Here is a 19171-nt window from a genome sequence, read left to right on the forward strand (position 1 = left end):
TGAAGGTAGAAAGGTTATGCTTCACCACATGGCATTTGGTGAGCCCATTTAAGACCAAAGTAAAGAGAATTCTTCCCTTGCAGAGGGATGTCTGTTTTTGGGGTTCTCTCCCTCAAAATGCAGGGGAAGCAGAGTATTTGAATATTTCTGAAGTAAGACCATTCAGCCCATTGAATCTGCCCTACCATTCAATGAGATCATGGCTGACCTGATAATCTGATCATGTCTCCTCTGTGCTGGAGCTTTCTGCAGTTTTTCCCCATTATTCAGCCCTTCTGTTTTTCTTGCCAGAGTGCATAAACCCATTTTCCCATGTTATATTTTATCTGCCAAATTTTTGCCCACTCATTTAATCTGCCTGTATGCCTCTGTGTAGACTCTTTGTATCATCTTCACTGTTGCCTTCCTCACCTATTTTTGTGTCATCCTCAAACTTGGCTATAGAACATTCACTTTCCATTTCCAAGGTATTAACTTTTATTGTAAATAATTGTGGCCCCAGGACTGAATCCGGTGATGCTCTACTAGTTACAGATTGCCATTCTGAAAAAAATGCCTCCTTTATCCCAACTCTGTATTCTGCGAGTTAGCTAACTCTATGCAAATATACTATCCCAACTACATGGGCTCTGAGTAAGTAGCCCCATGTATCTTATCAAACACCTTTGGAAATTCAAATATTGTTATAACTATTGTTTTCACTTTATCTATCCTGCTTGTTAACTCCTCAAAGAACTGTTTTCTTGGTTCCATGCTGACTCTGATTTTATTATGCATTTCTAAATACTCTGATTAGCTTTTATAATAGATTGTAACATTTTCTCAATGACAGACATTAAGCTAACTGGCCTATGGTTACCTGTTTTATGTCTCCGTCCCTTTTTGTATAAGTGCGTTACATTGGCAGTTTTCCAGTCTTCAGGACTTTTTCCAGAATTTAAGGATTCCTGGAAGATTACTATTCATATTATATATAAATGATCTTCATGTTGAAACCAAATGTAACATTTCCAGATTTGCAAATAACACAAAACTGGATGGGGTTGTGAGGAATATGCAAGAAGACTTCAAGGTGATTTAGACAAGTTGAGAGAATGGGGAAAGACATGGCAGGTGCAGCAACGTCGTCATAGTCTTACCAGACCATTGAGCTGCTCTCTTATTACCAAGACGCGACTGGTGATGGAGGGCCTGAGGGTCACCACTCCTCAGACGAAGGCAGAGGTTGAGAAGGAGACCCCTTCATGGTAACCTCAGCCAGCGTGGGAATGTTGTTGACATTAATCTAAATGTAAAGTTATACACTTTGGCATGAAAAATAGAAAGGAAAAGTGTTATTTAAATGGTGTTAAATTGTGGAAGTATGGATATAGAAAGGAATGTGGGTGTCCTTGTATATCAGTCAATGAAAGTAAACAGGCAGGTACAGCAAGCAATCAGGAAGGCAAATGGTAAGTCGCAAGAGGATTTCAGTTCAAAAGTAGGAATGTCCTACTGCAGTTATACAGGGCCAAAATGGGACCACACCTGGAGAATGATGTGCAATTTTAGACTCCATACTTAGGATATATTTGCTGTTGAGAGAGTACAGTGGAGATTCACTATGCTGATACAAGAGACGCAAGGACTGTCCTTAGAGGAGAGATTGGTTCAACTGGACCAGTCTTGACTAGAGTTTAGTCGAATGAGAAGGAATCTGATTGTAATGTATAAAATCCTAACAAGACTAGTCTGACCAGATGCAGGGAGGATGTTTTCCTAGTTGGGGACTCAACAGACTCAGGGTATGGGGTAGACCATTTAAGATTGAGAAGAGGAAAAATATCTACACTCAAAGGATAGTGAACCTGTTGAATCCTCTACCACAGAAGGCTATGGAGGCCAAATCACTGAATATATTCAAGGAAGTGATAATTTTTTAAAGCATCAAGGCAGTTTTTCTTTTTAATAGTTATTTTCCTGCTTTTGAGGTTAATCTGACTGGCCTGTAATTGCTTTCGCTATCCTTTTCAATGAATGCCCCAACCTCCAGTCCTCTGGCATCACAACTGTGTCCAGAGAGAATTGGAAAATAACACTGTCTCTTCCCTTTACACTCTTGAACATATTTGTACCCAATCTGGGGATTTTCAGAGCTGTTTAACAGCTTAAGACCATAAGAAATAGGAGTGGAAGCAAGGCCATTCGGCCCATCGAGTCCACTCTGCTGTTCATTCATGGCTGATGGGCATTTCAACACTACTTAGCCGCACTCTCCCCACATCCCTTAATATTTCCTCCCTCCCTATGTTAATTCCATTTAATATTTCAGGCTGCTCCTCCCTGGTTATAATATCTTTCCTTGTTCCTCTGTTTCATGAAAGTACATGCAACGCATTCATTAAGAGCCATACAGCTGTCATCTGCTTCCAAAAGAGATTGCACTTAGCTTCCCTAATATGTACCTATTCTTTTGATTGGAAATGGTTGAAAGGGATAATGCTTTGAGGCTGATGGGTTGGAAGGGAAGGTGCAAAAACAAGCATGAGCCATGTTGATCATAGAGGAGAGGATTCTTCAATTTAGATGGGGAAAGGTCGGAAACACTCTTTATAGAAGGTGGTGTATTCAAAGTAAATGTGATGGAGAAACTGGGAGCAAGGAGAAGAAGCCTTAGAGAGCAGTGTATAGTTAAAGTAACTGTGTGAGTCAATGGTTTACTGGTAGGCAGCCTGTAACAATACAAACCAAGAAGTCAAAAAGGGAAAGGGAAGCGTTGGTGATTGATCCATCATTAATGTACTAAAAAAAAAGATATGACAGACAGGACCTGAGTATGAAAGGGCAACAGGTCAGAGGGAAGGGTCCAGGTGGAAGAGAATCCTGAAGACTGAAGTAAGAACCTCCTGGCCAAAATAAACTGGATGTGAAAGAAAAAGCAGTGGAACACATCATATGGAACTTGGAATTCATTCGGAGGTGAGTAAGGAGCTAAAGTTACTGACCATTTGTTGTGTTCAGTGAGGAAAGTGAAAAAAGGATTGTGAAAACATGCCTGGGTGAGATTTTATGGAGCCTTGAAAACAGACCAAACCGAAGGGGAGGAATGGATAGAGACTTTGAGTGACGTGTATATCCAAGGATAGTTGAAGCTTGCAAGAGATAGGGTTTGTTCTGACCCTTCCTGGATCAGGATCCCCAATTCATTGTGCTCCTGGGCAAAGAGTGATGAATTGGCTCCCCTTCTTCACTCAACCCTTCTCTCATTTGGGCACAATGAGTTTAATATAACAAGGATTCCTTCCCTTGTGGGTGCTTTTCCCTAGCCCAAGTCCACTTATGTTTCAAAATAACCAGACTTCATTGAATTGAAGACAGAGTGAGTTTATTTGCTGTAATAATTCAAGATAATACAATGTAATAAAAATTAAAATTGAGGAGTGCAACCACAAAATAAAAGATAGGGTTATACAAATTCGTCTTTGGCTTCTCCATGACAAATAGATTGTGAAACATTGTGGCTGTTGAGTTGAGTGATTCCGGTAATGCTGTCTTTGGCAGTTGGGTAGTTGTTTGGAGAGTTTAGGTTCTGCAATTAGCTGAAGGGTGTCTGTCCAGTTTTCTTCACTGTGGATTTGCTGCTGATTTATTTTCAGCGATCCTAAATAGACTTTACTGCCAATTGACCCACACCATGCAGAGATGGCTAATGGATATTCTCATGTAACATTAAAAAAAAGTTTGACACAGTCCATGGGAGATCTCAGTTCAGGTTTTTGAATGACATTACCCCCTTTGATATGTTGCTGTCTGAAGTCACTTGACACATTTCAAGTGTGACGTTCCATAATTCCTCTGTAGCCATTGAGTTGCAGTCTTGTTCATCTTTAGACTTTGTGTCTTTCTTTCAAAAAAAATCACATTACGCTGAGTTAATTGGGGTTCTGAGCTATTTTCATGATAGCTAATGTGCTCAAGGAGGTGTATGATGAAGTGAAACTGCGGGCCAGGATGCCTCTGAGATGAGGGAGGCTGTGCTGCTGAGAACTTCTACTAGGTGGACATTCCTGGAAGAGAAGGGAAGTAAAGTAAACATTAATAATAAAGCAGTGCTGTGGATACTGAAACATGAAATTAAAACAGAAACTGCTTGGAAACACTCAGTAGGTTAGATTTAGTTTTGAACTTCCTCCAATTCAGAAAGATGAACTGTTTCATTAGATCACTCTACCCCCCTTTCATTGTGTTATAAATATTAAAATGCAATGTGAAATGCACTGAGGGGAAAACTCGAGGCAGCAAAATCCAGCTCAAGATCAGTTGTATTTCCATTATGCTGGGAAGCTTTTGCTAATGGATGAATTAGTTTCACAATTAAGATAAAATATAAACATTTTGAAATTATTCTGCCACAAATGATTCTATCAAATGATGACAATGCTAGTTGCAATTTATTCCATTTGCAACATATAATGTATTTTTTCATCTGTTTAATTTAAATAATCGTACATTTAGTAGACTTAGTGGCATAGCATCACAACAGCATATGGACACTATTTTGCCCCTTGCATCCATACTTGTTCTCTGCAGATGAATCCAGTCTCCTGCTCTGTAGCCTGCAAGTTTACTTGTCCAGTGTACCCAATCATTTTCCTTTTTTAAGTCATTGATTGTCTCACTCTTGTAAGAAATGAATACTTGCTGCCTTAAAAAAAAATCTTCCGCACAACCCCTTGCTTCTCTTGCCCAAAATCTTAAATCGCTGTCCCTGTTCTCTGTCTCATTACCTAGTGGGAACAATTATTCTCTATCTACTTATCTAAACTTGCCATAATCTTACATATCTCTATATAATCTCCTCTCGTCTCCTTTTTCTCCAATCTAACCGTATAAGTAAATTCCCTCATTTTTGGGAGCATTCTGGTAAGCTTTGTTTGTGTTGTCTGACTGGCCTTCAAATGGTCCCTTAAGAACAGTAACAAGAACTTAACGCAGTACTTTAGTTGTCATCTAGCCAGGATTTATGAAGATTCAGATTGACGTTCCTGCTTTTATATTCATTAAAAAATTCAAAATGCCATGTGTTTTTCTCATTGTGCACTCAATGTAATGCCAAATTTAAAGGTCTGGAGCTGTGAATCTCAGAGTCCCTCTGCATCTGCACACTGTAGAATGGTGTCCTCAAATCTATGCTACCTCTGTATTCCTTCTGCCACAATGTTCCACCTCCCACCTACCCCGTATTAAATTTCCTTTGCCACTTGGCTGCTGAATCTGCTCATCAATTCATGTCCCATTATCTTCCCTGACTTTCCCTCATTTCTCTCCAACCATAATATGGATAAGGTGTAGAACTGACCATATCAGTAACTAGGTAATACATTGAAATATATATTGTGACCAGTGAAGCAGCAGAACCCAAGAGATACAACGCACTGCACCAACCTTGGTCAGAACAGTTATGATTTCAATATTTTAAGAGTACAAATGTTAGGTTAAGGAGGTGTAAAAATAATATAAAAGACAAATGATGATATCTTAAAGATGATGGTTTCTTAGCTTCATAATGGATTCACTGTGTCTGGTTGGATTCTGGTTGTCTCCATTTCAGATATGAGTTATTCATTTAGTGGGAACTGGTGGTGTAGTGGTAATGTCATTGGGTTAATAATCCAGAAACCTAGGTAAAGTTCTGCAACAAGAGTTCGAATCCCTCCATGGCAAATGGTGAAATTTGAATTCCCTAGAAATCTGGTATGAAAATTCAACCTATAAAAAAACTATCTGTTTCACTAATATCCTTTACAAGAAGGAAATCCTTGCCTGGTCTGGCCCACAAATGACCCCAGACTCAGCAGTATGGTCGAGTCTTAACTGTTCTCTGGGTAATTCAGTGTAGGCAACAAATACTGACCTAACCAGTGACAGCTACAAGTCATGAACAAGTTTGAACAGATTCCCAACCAAAGGTTTCAAAGCAAATGGTAAATGAGTTCATAATGTAGTAAGATGTTTTTCAGATCAAAGTTAGCTTTAAACTTGGAGATAATTTACTTTAATTTCTATCTGTGATTTCTTACAGAAAGGTTTGATTGTTGTTAGGAAGCCTCTGGAGTCAACGATTAATACTATCAGCAGTGATTGCTTTGAAGTTTCCAGAACTATAGCAAGGAGAGAGACATCGGGAGCAAAGTGTGCTTCCCGACGTCACTTTGCTAAGGAAGAATGCAGTGAGACCCATGCTTGAGCTGTGGAGTACAGAACTGTGAGTTACTGAAGCAAAGTTGGAGGGCTTGCCTGGCTGGATGCTAGAGAAAGAACCTTAAGAAATCTTATGCCACTCTTACTACAGGGTTCATTTCTTCTCTAGTATATCAGAGTGTATACTGGATGGCCATCAGAGTGCTGAGTTGAATGGAAGCTATACAAGGACATTGAGAGTAGACATGGGGCATGTGTTGACGTGGAGGACGTGAATGAGAATTTATTTCAAGTTATCTTTGGAAAGGTTCCTACATCCAGGCTCTCATTCAGAACCCCTCTCAGAGGGCATGAGACGTTAACATGGCAAAGATTGTGAGTGAGTACAAAATCTGCCATTCTCCTCCCCTTCACCAGTACTTGAGCTGGCCTAGATTGGCAATCCTGAAGAAGGGCCTATGCCCGAAACGTCGATTCTCCTGTTCCTTGGATGCTGCCTGACCTGCTGCGCTTTTCCAGCAACACATTTTCAACTGGCAATACAGGATCCCAGTTTTCTGCCTGTACCCTTTTCCAGCCAAGAATGGGGACAGGAACTGCAGATCTAGTCCCATCTGCTATTTTTAAAGGTCAACAGAATCTCCACAACTCCACAGAAATATGGCTCGCTACCCCTCCCAGCAAAGTGGACAACCTTACAATACTTCCCCATTATAGTCCATTTGCCGAATCTTTGCTCATAGCCTGCGCTCCTTCGCAGACACCTTGTGTTCTCACGTGTTGGTTTCTCAGCTAAGAATACACACAACCCTTTCATCCAAATCGTTAATATAGATAGTAAATACTTGAGGCCCCCACACCAATTGCTATGGTACCCCTCCAGTTGCAATTTGCTAACCTTCAAATTACCTGTTTATCCAGACTCTGTTTTTTGTTAGTTAGCCACTTCTTTATCCTTGCTAGTATACTCCCCAACATATTGAATGCTTATCTTGTCTAGTATTATTTACTTCCCAACTTATTGAATGCCTTTTGGAAGTCCAGACACACTGCATCTACCAGGTCCTTTTAATTAACCTTACTGATTACATCCTCAAAGAACTCTTTACAAATTTCTGCAACATGGTTTCCCTTTCCCATTCTTGATCAAGAATGTTACAGTTATCATTTTGCAATATGCTAGGACCTTTCCAGAATCTATCCATGATCTACCTGTGTAGCCACTTCTTTGAAGACACTTGGAAGCATTTCCACATCTCCTGGAGCCATGTTAACGTGTTTTCTTAGTATTTTTTTTCTGGTTATGCTTTTAAAGTCCTAGAGATCTACAACACAGAAAAAGGCTCATTGTGTTTTCGCCAGTCAAAAACAACCAACCAATTATTCCAATCACATTTTCCAGCACTTGGTTTGAAGCCTTGTATGCCTTGTAATTGCAAGTGCACATCTAAATACTTCTTAACTGGTATGAAGGTTTCTGCCTCTACCACTTACAAGCAATGAGTCCAAGATTCCCATTTCCCTCTGGGTGAAAATGTTTTTCCTCCCACCTCTAAACCTCATACTCCTGACCTTAAATCTATGCCCCCTGGTTATTGATTACTCAACCATCAGGGAAAAGTTAATTCCTGGACTCCCTATCCATGCCTGTCTGTCTATACCTACTGTAGAGATTACACAGTAAAATGTATAATAAACTTATACATTTTAGTCATGACCCCTCTCAATCTCCTCTACTCTAAGGAAAACAACCAGTCTCTCTTCGTAACCAAAATTCTCCAGCTCTGGCAACATCCTGATAAATCTATTCATTGTTTTAAATTCCTTTCTCCCTTTAGTGTCTCGATTTTCCTTGAAGCAATCTCTCCAACCTAAGCTTATAAACAAATTTCCTCATGCCTGGAATCCTGTAGTATTGAGTTGTAGAAACTTTCCGGTTCATGTTAAAGCCTAATCTGTCCCTGCTGTCTGGTAACTACTACCTGAATTCTCCATTGCAGTCCTGTGAGCTGGGGTTGGTCGTTGCTGCCAGACATTTGCAATTACACATTGTTATTAACATACTTTATTACATTAAATGAAAGGATCCCATATTAGCTGATTGAATCATCGACCACAGATGTGGTAATTGTTCTGTTATAGTGAACAAATGCAGATCTGTCCAAATCAATAACGGTTATTGGAAACATCTCTACAACTTAAGAGTTGTAGAATCAGATGAGCGGTATTAGGTAACTAGTTAATGCGGCGAGTTAGCTAATATATGGTGAGAAATTTTGGAAGGTCTTATGGTTAAAAAAAATCATCCATTAAAACATGATACAGCTCACAATTAGGACTGAAACTTGCGTTCTTTTGGCCACATGTCCACCATGGACAACAATCTTTCTTGTATTTATCGCAATTATCCAGCTTGTTCTCATCCTCAGACCTACACTCTCCAAATCTTACTTTAATTTCAAATTCAGCTTACCGAGAGAGGCACATGTAAAAGCTTCTTTTATGTTACACCCCAACTCTCACAGGAGAAAATTGTGTGATTCTATTCTGCTGAGCAGCAAAATCTCCTCAGTTCCTGGCCAATATTATCCCTCAACCAATTTAAGTAAAGCCGATAATTTAGTCTTGCTGTGAATAAATTTGTTGCTGTTTCCTCTACATCGCAAAAGTGAACAGTTAACTTTTGATTAGCCAAAACATTTGGTCCGTTTGGATGGATCCCATGGCACACTTCAAAGATGAGCTCAGAGATTGTTCTGCCTCATGGGTGCCAGGTTCACTAACAGCAGCAAACCTCAGAGATGTAACAGGTCGATTTTGAAATGTTCAGAACCCACTATGAAGTCTGCTGTGTAAACGTAAGGTTTGTATTTCCATTGTCCTTAGCAATGTAAAGGCAGCAAAATGCAAAACTACTATGCTGATTTTATATTTCTTTTGTAGGATGTGGGTGTCATTGCCTGGCTCAGTACATAGCGTCCTTCGCTAATTGCCATTGGGAAGCTGGTGGGCAGCTGCCTTCTTGAGCCAATGCAGTCTGTGTGGTGTAAGGACACTGACAATGCTGTTAGTGCAGAGGTTCCATGACTGTGACCCATTGACAGTATAGGAACTACAATATAGATCCATGCCAAGATGGGGTGTGTCTTAATAGGAGGATAATTTGAAGGTGGTGGTGTCCCCATCCATCTGAAGCCCTCCTCCCTCTATATGTGGAGGTTGCAGGTTTGGTGAGTGCCATCGAAGGAGACCTGGTGAGTTGCTGCAATGCATCTTGCAGATGTTACACACTATTGCCACTGTGCATTGTGATGGAGGGTGTGAATGTTGAAGTGGTAGATTGGGTCCCAGTCAAATGGGCTGCTTTGCTCCAATGGTGTTGAATTTAGTTGGAGCTGCGCTTCTCCAGTCAAGTGGAAAGCAATCCGTCACACTCCTGGATTGAGGCTTGCTGTCCATGCTTTGGAAACTTCGACCAGTTTTTTTGTATTAAAAACATTTTATCCAAGCGCAGGGCAAATCTTCTCTGTCTTCTTGGGTTGCTGCCCGGTCTTTTGTCACAAGTCTTGCTGCAGGTCTTCACTGAGAAAATGGCTTCCAGGTGTATGTTTGTACTTCCCCCTTGTACCTAACCTACCAGAACGTTCTGTGACCTTTGGCCAATGGGATCAGGAGTGGGTTTGAAAACATCCAATGGGGTCGAGTACACACCCTTCATTGCTGCCATACCAGGGAGGTGTAAAGTGCTTCAGGCACTGGCTGGAAGTCAAAGTCTGATCAATACTTCTCCAGTATACAACCCTTGGGCTGGTTGTAACTGGTTACCCTGAACCTTTGTGACCTTTCTGACTTTGGTTCCCACTGTTCTCTGCAGCCAATGGCTGCTGACTGCTGCTTAACTTAGAATGGCCAATGTTCCTGTCAGATCCAGTTGTGGATCAATTTAGAATTTCCAGTTTTGGGCCTGTAGTCGCTTGATCACAGCCTTGTAGATTGTGGACAAACATTGACAAGTCTGGTGGTGAGTTACTAACCATGAAATTCTTGGTTTGACCTCCTCTTGTAGCCACAGTATTTATATGTCTGGTCCAGTTCAGTGCTGGTCAGTATTAATGCCCAGAATGTTGATGGGGGACATTCAGCAATGGGACTGCCATAGAATGTCAAGAGAGACAGTTAGATTCTCTCTTTTTGGAAATGGTCATTGCCTGGCTCTTCTGTGACACAAACTTGCCAATATCAGCCCAAGCCTAGATGTAGTCTTTCTGAAAATGGACGTGGACTACTTCAGTATCTGAAGGGTCACGACTAGTGCTGAACGTTTCACAATCATCAGCGGATGTCCCCACTTCTGACATTATAATGGAGGGAGTGTCATTGATGAAGTAGATTAATCAGTTGTGCCCAGGATACCTGCCTTAAAATCCCTGCAGTAATGTCCTACAACTGAGATGTTTTATCCCAGAAACCACAACCATCTCGCTAGGCAAGGTTCCAACCAATGGGGTAAGCTTTCCTCACGATTGCCATTTATTTCATTTGTGCTCACACTCCTTGGTGCCATATTCAGTAAATTGCTACCTTGATATCAAGTAGACAAGCAGGAGGCTGGAAGAACACAACAAGCAAAGCAGCATTAGGAGGTGGAGAAGTCAGCATTTTGGGTATAACCCTCCTTCAGGTCTGGGAATGGAGACGAGGAAAGCTACATATGATGGGGGGTGGGGAGAGGGACAGAGTGGTCGGATAGTGATAGGTGAACACAGGTAGAGGGTGTGGCCTGCTGCGTCCACTGCACCACCTCCATTCCCTGCATCACTGCTCCAAACCTCTCCTCTCACCCCAGGCCCCAAATGTAATAAAGATGGGGTCTCCTTGTCCTCATCCTCCACCCCACCAGTCTCTGCATCCAATTCTCTGCCTTGATATCAAGAGCAGTCAATTGATAAGTTGTAATTGTGATAATATTGCTATTCAAAACAGCTGAGATGGGTGTCCTGTGAACTCATAATTGCTGCTTATATAAATGGGCTCACCTGGAAATTTCTCATATTTAGCATAACAATACAGTAAAATAATGGAATGTGTTATTACATACTGAGTGCCAGCATTGAATAGGAAAGGAAAGAATGAATCTTGATCTCCTCCAAAAAAAAAGCCCTAATATATATTACATTTGGTAAGGTAATATTAAATAGGGTCACACAGAGCTCACTTTGTCTTAAGGTACTCAAAGATTAATAGCTGTCACCCTGTGAGATTTTATAATCTGTAAAGGAAAGTGATTAAAAGCAAACAAGTTGTAGAAGAAGTTGGGAAGAGCCAGTTTCTATAATTTACAACATAAGCTGCTAACAGAGGGAGTGACTTTTTCATAACTCTCCTCAGCTAGCTTCTGTTGTGTACAAATATACAGAGGTTGAGCTCCCTTCACAGAGCTTTCATAGGTTCACTTAACTGTAATGGAATGAGAAAGATTCAGCAGAATAAATGTATCTTGCACACGTACACAAACACACTCACTCACACATACAGACACAGGCAGTTCTGCTGTGATTTAAATAAACAATGAAGCAGTTTCGGCAAACATTCCTAGCAGAAAGTGACACACACCTGCATCCCATCATTCAATTCCAGCACATTGGAAGGGGCCATGCTCCTTCAGTGTTGTTTGATAGATGGTACATCTTCCATTGTTCAGGGTCCTGGATTTCTGTTGAGTACTGTGATGTAGAGTGTGCAGCCCAGATGATGAATCCTGAGCTAACGGAGTCAGGTTAGGAGGAGAGAATATATCCGCTATCCCTGGGCAAATTCGGATGGAGTAAACCAATATCTAGGTGAGGGCAAGACTCCTTGTGCAAATTAGTCTGAGAGAAGAACAGCTCTGATTTCTAATGCAGCATTCAGTGAACCTTTGATAAGTAACCATAGAGGATATTCATGCCTGATCATCTCGGATAAGACCATGTCAACTCAGTAAGCAGCTGGGAAATAATTTTCCTAATTATTGACTTGTTCCAATGCAAACTGGAATCATCACTTTCACATCTTAACCTGCGCAATTCATAATCTTCAAAAAAAGGTGGATCACGAAGAGCGTCTTGATTTCATGCAGGACAAGTGTTAGGTTTGTCACAGGCATGTTTACTGACAACGTCTGGTTCTGTGATGCTAGGGTTAATATCATTGGGTAGCATCTTTTGCGTTCATACAGTGGCTTATTATGCTTGATTGTCTCAAAGCACATCACACACTTCATTCAGTTGAAGTTCAAAGGATATTATAGTAGGGAATTGTGCTGGTTTTTCTAGTCCAGGCAACATCCAACTAACACCGATAAGGTGAGTGACTGTTTGAACTGTTTTTGGGTCTGGAGAAAGGGGATCAAAGAGAAGTGTTATTCAGGCCATTTCCTATTCTTAAATTAGTGGAGTTGAGCAGTGACCAATTTAAGCAGAAAGGATCTCAACCTTATCTCGAAAATGACACCCATAATGGTGTCATGCTTGCTGTGTCCAAGTAGAAATACTAGCCATAGGCTGAGTCTCGGTTCACAACCTTCAGACATCGAGTTCAGATATGTTATGAAGTAAGCCAGATCAAGATAAGCAGCCAGGACTGGTTGCCACTATTGCGTACCCCATTGTGATGTTGAGCTTACAGAATGGTAGTACTGTACTTTAGTTGACTTTTAGTGACCGTTGCAACAGCTGGAGCTAATACTGTAAATTGAAGGTACAGTGGACTGCATGCTACTTTGCATGTGATATGATCCAGCCCCTGAGCTACAACATGTTACTTTCTCCACTCCCATGAGAGCACATTCATGTGACATGCTGTGGAGAGTCATGCCATGGGATGCCTTGACATGGACCAACTCTTAATCCATCCGCCTGTTACTCATTCTGCTCTGAGACCAGGGTTGGAGGATTTGAGCTATGGGAGAGATTGAATAAGCTAGGGCTGTTTTCCCTGGAGTGTCGGAGGTTGAGGGGTGACCTTATACAGGTTTATAAAATCATGAGGGGCATGGATAGGATAAATAGACAAAGTATTTTCCCTGGAGTGGGGAGTCCAGAACTAGAGGACACCGGTTTAGGGTAAGAGGGGAAAGCTATAAAAGAGACCTAAGGGGCAACGGTTTAACTCAGAGGGTGGTACATGTATAACATGAGCTGCCAGAGGAAGTGGTGGTGGCTGGTAGAATTGCAACATTTAAGAGGCATTTGGATGGGTTTGACCGACAGAGAATGAAACCTGAAAGCAACAACACCCCCAGATTCTATGGACTACCTAAAGCGCATAAACCAGACATCCCACTCAGACCCATAGTATCACTACCAGGGACACCATCACACAAACTGGCTAAAGAACTACAGCAGAAACTGAAACACCTGATCAGCGGATCCAGACACTCTATACAGTCAACACAGGAATTCTTGGACATCATCAGAAATATACACATTGACAAGGAAAAAACTATAGTCTCATTCGATGTAACGGTACTGTTCACCTCTATTGACAAAACCCTAGCCAGAGGAACAATAGCCAACCTGCTGGACATACAGAACAGACAACAAGACGGTGAACCTGTCAACAAAGATGGCATATTCAAACTACTGGACCTGTGCCTCACAACACACTTCACATTCAACAACCAAATATATGAACAAATCAACGGCACACCCATGGGCTCACCTATCTCTGGACTCATAGCAGAAGCGGTAATGCAAAGGTTAGAACAAACAGTCTTACCACAAATTCAACCCAAACTCTGGGTCAGATATGTAGATGACACCTTTGTAATCATTAAAAACACAGAAATAGAGAACACACACCGGATCATCAACACCACACTCACAGGAATCCGATTCACTAGAGAGGAAGGAAAGGACAACCAACTCCCATTCCTAGACGTGATGGTACAGAGAACACCGAACGGAGAATTCACCACAAAGGTATACAGGAAAGCCACACACACAGACCAAGTCCTAAATTACGAAAGCAACCACCCCAACACACATAAAAGAAGTTGCATCAAGACACTATTCAAAAGAGCCACAACACACTGCAGTACACCAGAACTGCAAAAGGAGGAAGAAGAACACCTATATAATGTATTCGCCAAAAACGGACACCCCCACAATTTCATCAACAGATGCCTAAGGGAAAGACAACGGAATGAGGACATGCCACAACCCAAAGGACTAGCCACACTACCATACATCAAAAACATTTCTGAACTGACAGCCAGACTACTGCGACCACTAGGACTCATAACAGCACACAAACCAACAGCCACTCTCAGACAACAACTCACCAGGACGAAGGACCCGATACCCAGCATGAGCAAAACCAATGTAGTGTACAAAATCCCGTGCAAGAACTGCACCAAACACTACATAGGACAAACAGGAAAACAGCTAACGATCCGCATCCATGAGCACCAACTAGCCACGAAACGACATGACCAGCTATCCTTAGTAGCCACACACGCAGATGACGAGCAACATGAGTTCGACTGGGATAACACTACTATTATAGGACAAGCCAAACAGAGAACAGCCAGGGAATTCCTAGAGGCATGGCACTCATCCACAGATTCAATCAATAAGCACATTGACGTGGACCCAATATACCGGCCACTGCAGCAGACAGCTGGAACTGACAACCGGAAGCGGCAGAGACAAACCACTACAAATGCCGGAGGAAAGATCACAGAAGCACTTCACAGGTGGCTCCCAAGCACTGAGGATGTCACCTAGACAGGGGACGAAATATCTGCAACACAAATTCCCAGCTCGGCGAACAACCACAACATTTGGATGGGTATATGAATAGGAAGGGTTTGGAGGGATATGAGCCGAATGCTGGCAGGTGGGACTAGATTAGGTTGGGATATCTGGTCAGCATGGACAGGTTGGACCAAAGGGTCTGATTCCATGCTGTACATCTCTATGACTCTATGCTTTCCCCAATTGGATTATAGCTATGGTACATTTAAGGTTTAAGCTGTTCTTTGTAGAATATATGTTGTAAACCCCACTAGTGTTGATAACCTAGTTGTTCTGTCCCATGAAGATTACCCTGACTGGACATTTGTGCATTTCGTATCGCCTGAGATCATCCAAGCCTAGGAGTTGCAGTGGGAGAGGGACTCCCTGAGATTCTTATAGAGAGAGGAGGAAAGCTTCTTCAAGGCAGGCATCCTTGCAAGAGGATTCGCAGTAGGGTTAAAATCAACGAGGTAAAAACAATGACTGCAGATGCTGGAAACCAGATTCTGGATTAGTGGTGCTGGAAGAGCACAGCAGTTCAGGCAGCATCCAAGGAGCTTCGAAATCAACGTTTCGGGCAAAAGCCCTTCATCAGGAATAAAGGCAGTGAGCCTGGAGCGTGGAGAGGTAAGCTGGTGGGGGTGGGGAGAAAGTAGCATAGAGTACAATGGGTGAGTGGGGGAGGGGATGAAGGTGATAGGTCAGGGAGGAGAGGGTGGAGTGGATTGGTGGAAAAGGAGATAGGCAGGTAGGACAAGTCCGGACAAGTCATGGGGACAGTGCTGAGCTGGAAGTTTGGAACTAGGGTGAGGTGGGGGAAGGGGAAATGAGGAAACTGTTGAAGTCCACATTGATGCCCTGGGGTTTAAGTGTTCCGAGGCGGAAGATGAGGCGTTCTTCCTCCAGGCGTCTGGTGGTGAGGGAGCGGCGGTGAAGGAGGCCCAGGACCTCCATGTCCTCGGCAGAGTGGGAGGGGGAATTGAAATGTTGGGCCACAGGGCGGTGTGGTTTATTGGTGCGGGTGTCTCAGAGATGTTCCCTAAAGCGCTCTGCTAGGAGGCGCCCAGTCTCCCCAATGTAGAGAAGACCGCATCGGGAGCAACGGATACAATAAATGATATTAGTGGATGTGCAAGTAAAACTTTGATGGATGTGGAAGGCTCCTTTAGGGCCTTGGATGGAGGTGAGGGAGGAGGTGTGGGCGCAGGTTTTACAGTTCCTGCGGTGGCAGGGGAAAGTGCCAGGATGGGAGGGTGGGCTGTAGGGGGGCGTGGACCCGACCAGGTAGTCACGGAGGGAACGGTCTTTGCGGAAGGCGGAAAGGGGTGGGGAAGGAAATATATCCCTGGTGGTGGGGTCTGTTTGGAGATGGCGGAAATGTCGGCGGATGATTTGGTATATTTGAAGGTTGGTAGGGTGGAAGGTGAGCACCAGGGGCGTTCTGTCCTTGTTACGGTTGGAGGGGTGGGGTCTGAGGGCGGAGGTGCGGGATGTGGACGAGATGCGTTGGAGGGCATCTTTAGCCACGTGGGAAGGGAAATTGCGGTCTCTAAAGAAGGAGACCATCTGGTGTGTTCTGTAGTGGAACTGGTCCTCCTGGGAGCAGATCCGGCGGAGGCGGAGGAATTGGGAATACGGGATGGCATTTTTGCAAAAGGTCGGGTGGGAAGAGATGTAATCCAGGTAGCTGTGGGAGTCGGTGGGTTTGTAAAAAATGTCAGTGACAAGTCGGTCGTCATTAATGGAGATGGAGAGGTCCAGGAAGGGGAGGGAGGTGTCAGAGATGGTCCAGGTAAATTTAAGGTCAGGGTGGAATGTGTTGGTGAAGTTGATGAATTGCTCAACCTCCTCGCGGGAGCACGAGGTGGCGCCAATGCAGTCATCAATGTAGCGGAGGAAGAGGTGGGGAGTGGTGTTGGTGTAATTACGGAAGATCAACTGCTCGACGTAGCCAACAAAGAGACAGGCATAGCTGGGGCCCATACGTGTGCCCATGGCTACTCCTTTGGTCTGGAGGAAGTGGGAGGATTCAAAGGAGAAATTGTTAAGGGTGAGGACCAGTTCGGCCAAACGAATGAGAGTGTCGATGGAAGGTACTGTTGGGGACGTCTGGAGAGGAAAAAACTGAGGTCTTGGAGGCCCTGGTCATGGCGGATGGAGGTGTAGAGGGATTGGATATCCATGGTGAAGATGAGGCGTTGGGGGCCGGGGAAACGGAAGTCTTGGAGGAGGTGAAGGGCGTGGGTGGTGTCTCAAACGTATGTGGGGAGTTCCTGGACTAGGGGGGATAGGACAGTGTCGCGGTAGGTAGAGATGAGTTCAGTGGGGCAGGAGCATGCTGAGACAATGGGTCGGCCAGGGTGGTCAGGCTTGTGGATCTTGGGAAGGAGGTAGAACCGGGCAGTGCGGGGTTCCCGGACTATGAGGTTGGAAGCTATGGGTGGGAGATCTCCTGAGGTGATGAGGTTCTGTATGGTCTGGGAGATGATGGTTTGGTGATGGGGAGTGGGGTCATGGTCGAGGGGGCAGTAGGAAGAGGTGTCCTCGAGTTGACATTTGGCTTCAGCGGTGTAGAGGTCAGTGCGCCAGACTACCACTGCGCCCCCTTTATCCACTGGCTTGATGGTGAGGTTGGGATTGGAGCAGAGGGATTGGAGGGCTGCGCGTTGTGGCAGAGGGATTGAGTTGACTGAGACATAGACGTGTGGGCGGCACGGTGGCACAGTGGTTAGCACTGCTGCCTCACAGCGCCTGAGACCCGGGTTCAATTCCTGCCTCAGGCGACTGGCTGTGTGGAGTTTGCACGTTCTCCCCGTGTCTGCGTGGGTTTCCTCCGGGTGCTCCGGTTTCCTCCCACAGTCCAAAAGATGTGCAGGGTCAGGTGAATTGGCCATGCTAAATTGCCCGTAGTGTTAGGTAAGTGGTAAATGTAGGGGTATGGGTGGGCTTCGCTTCGGCGGGTCGGTGTGGACTTGTTGGGCCGAAGGGCCTGTTTCCACACTAATGTAATCTAATCTAATCTAATCTAATCTAATCTAATCTAATCTAAAAATCTAATCTAGACAGGGTTCCATCTAATAGAAGGGCAACACAGGTGACAAATGCACTGACTGTTGCCTGCTGAGTAATCCACATCAATCTTGTACATGCTGCGATCGTAAAGTGTTCTTTATCGCACCTTGTCATTTTTGTAATAATATTGAATGTGCGCTTCATTTCCAGTTTAACTTACTGTCTACTGAACACTAAAATAAAAGCAAAACACTTCAGAGGCTGTAAATCTGAAATTAAAACAAATGAAGTGCTGGAGAAAGCTGGCAGGTTTGTCAGCAGCAGCGGAGAGACAAGCAAAGTTAACATTTCAAATTCAGTCTGACTTTTCTTCAGAAGAGATTGGTTCTAAATCTGGGGCAGTGTCTTTCTCTGTGGTGACAGTTTCAGAGATAGGAAGGGCATGTAATTAGGAGGCTGTGGCAGCATCACTGAAGTCTGTCACTTCCTACAGAAGTGAAACATTTTGAGCAAGGCCTTTCAGTGCCTCTGCTTCAACAGCCAACTCGTTTGTTTGCAAAAGCGCGAAACGATGCGGCTGCCTTTAATTTGATTTTCCTTTTTGTGTTACTTCTTTTGCAGGGAATTGTCAAACAACAAGACACAGAAAAGGAAAATGAGAGGCGTGCCCAGGAGAATGAGATCTGAAAATAAACGGTCACGGAAGTGAGCATTCCATCCCGAAGTGTGACCTGAGTTTCCAATGAGAAACTGGAACTCTCGATCAAATGCAAAGAAAAAGCATATTTTTAACCAGAGTATTCAAAATATTCTAAAATAAAGATTCAGCACTTTGGACCACGTGTTATATAAATAACCTCCAGAGTTTAGTTTTGAAGATTGTAGGAGGATTGAGGAATACATTTAAAGTGCATATGCCAGACTGTTTCACTGAAGGTGGAACAATTGCAATTTACCTGCAATTTTAACATAAATGTGCAAAAGCGTGGACTACAATTGGCATGATTGGAATTGGGACCTGGATTGCGAAACGTCTGCAGTGAAAAGGAATGTTTCAATGAAGTAGTAACCAAGAATAATGCATAAAGCTAACTGCCTGTTTCTTTGTATCAAGCTGTCCATTGCTCACTAATTATTGATATGCATAAGGCACAGTTTGTGGGTAGGATCCATCTTTTTGCACAGGCTGTTCAGAGTTT

The 19171-nt window shown here is 43.3% G+C and overlaps 1 protein-coding gene across 2 annotated transcripts in view; it reads left to right on the top strand.

Moving 5' to 3' along the window:
• The window catches only part of rad18 (RAD18 E3 ubiquitin protein ligase), a 287902-nt gene extending 269095 nt beyond the window's left edge, over positions 1–18807 (top strand). For both annotated transcript variants that reach the window (XM_087994505.1, XM_087994506.1), the window contains one exon: positions 18594–18807. In XM_087994505.1, coding sequence (XP_087850631.1) covers positions 18594–18681 — 88 coding nt within the window. In that variant the 3' untranslated portion in view covers positions 18682–18807. The remainder of the gene's footprint in view (positions 1–18593) is intronic.
• Positions 18808–19171: the final 364 nt, after the last annotated feature.

Source organism: Chiloscyllium plagiosum, unplaced genomic scaffold (genome assembly GCF_037043375.1).
Source record: "Chiloscyllium plagiosum isolate Xiang-an unplaced genomic scaffold, Cpla_swu_hap1 HiC_scaffold_14, whole genome shotgun sequence".
In the NCBI taxonomy this organism is placed as follows: domain Eukaryota; kingdom Metazoa; phylum Chordata; class Chondrichthyes; order Orectolobiformes; family Hemiscylliidae; genus Chiloscyllium; species Chiloscyllium plagiosum.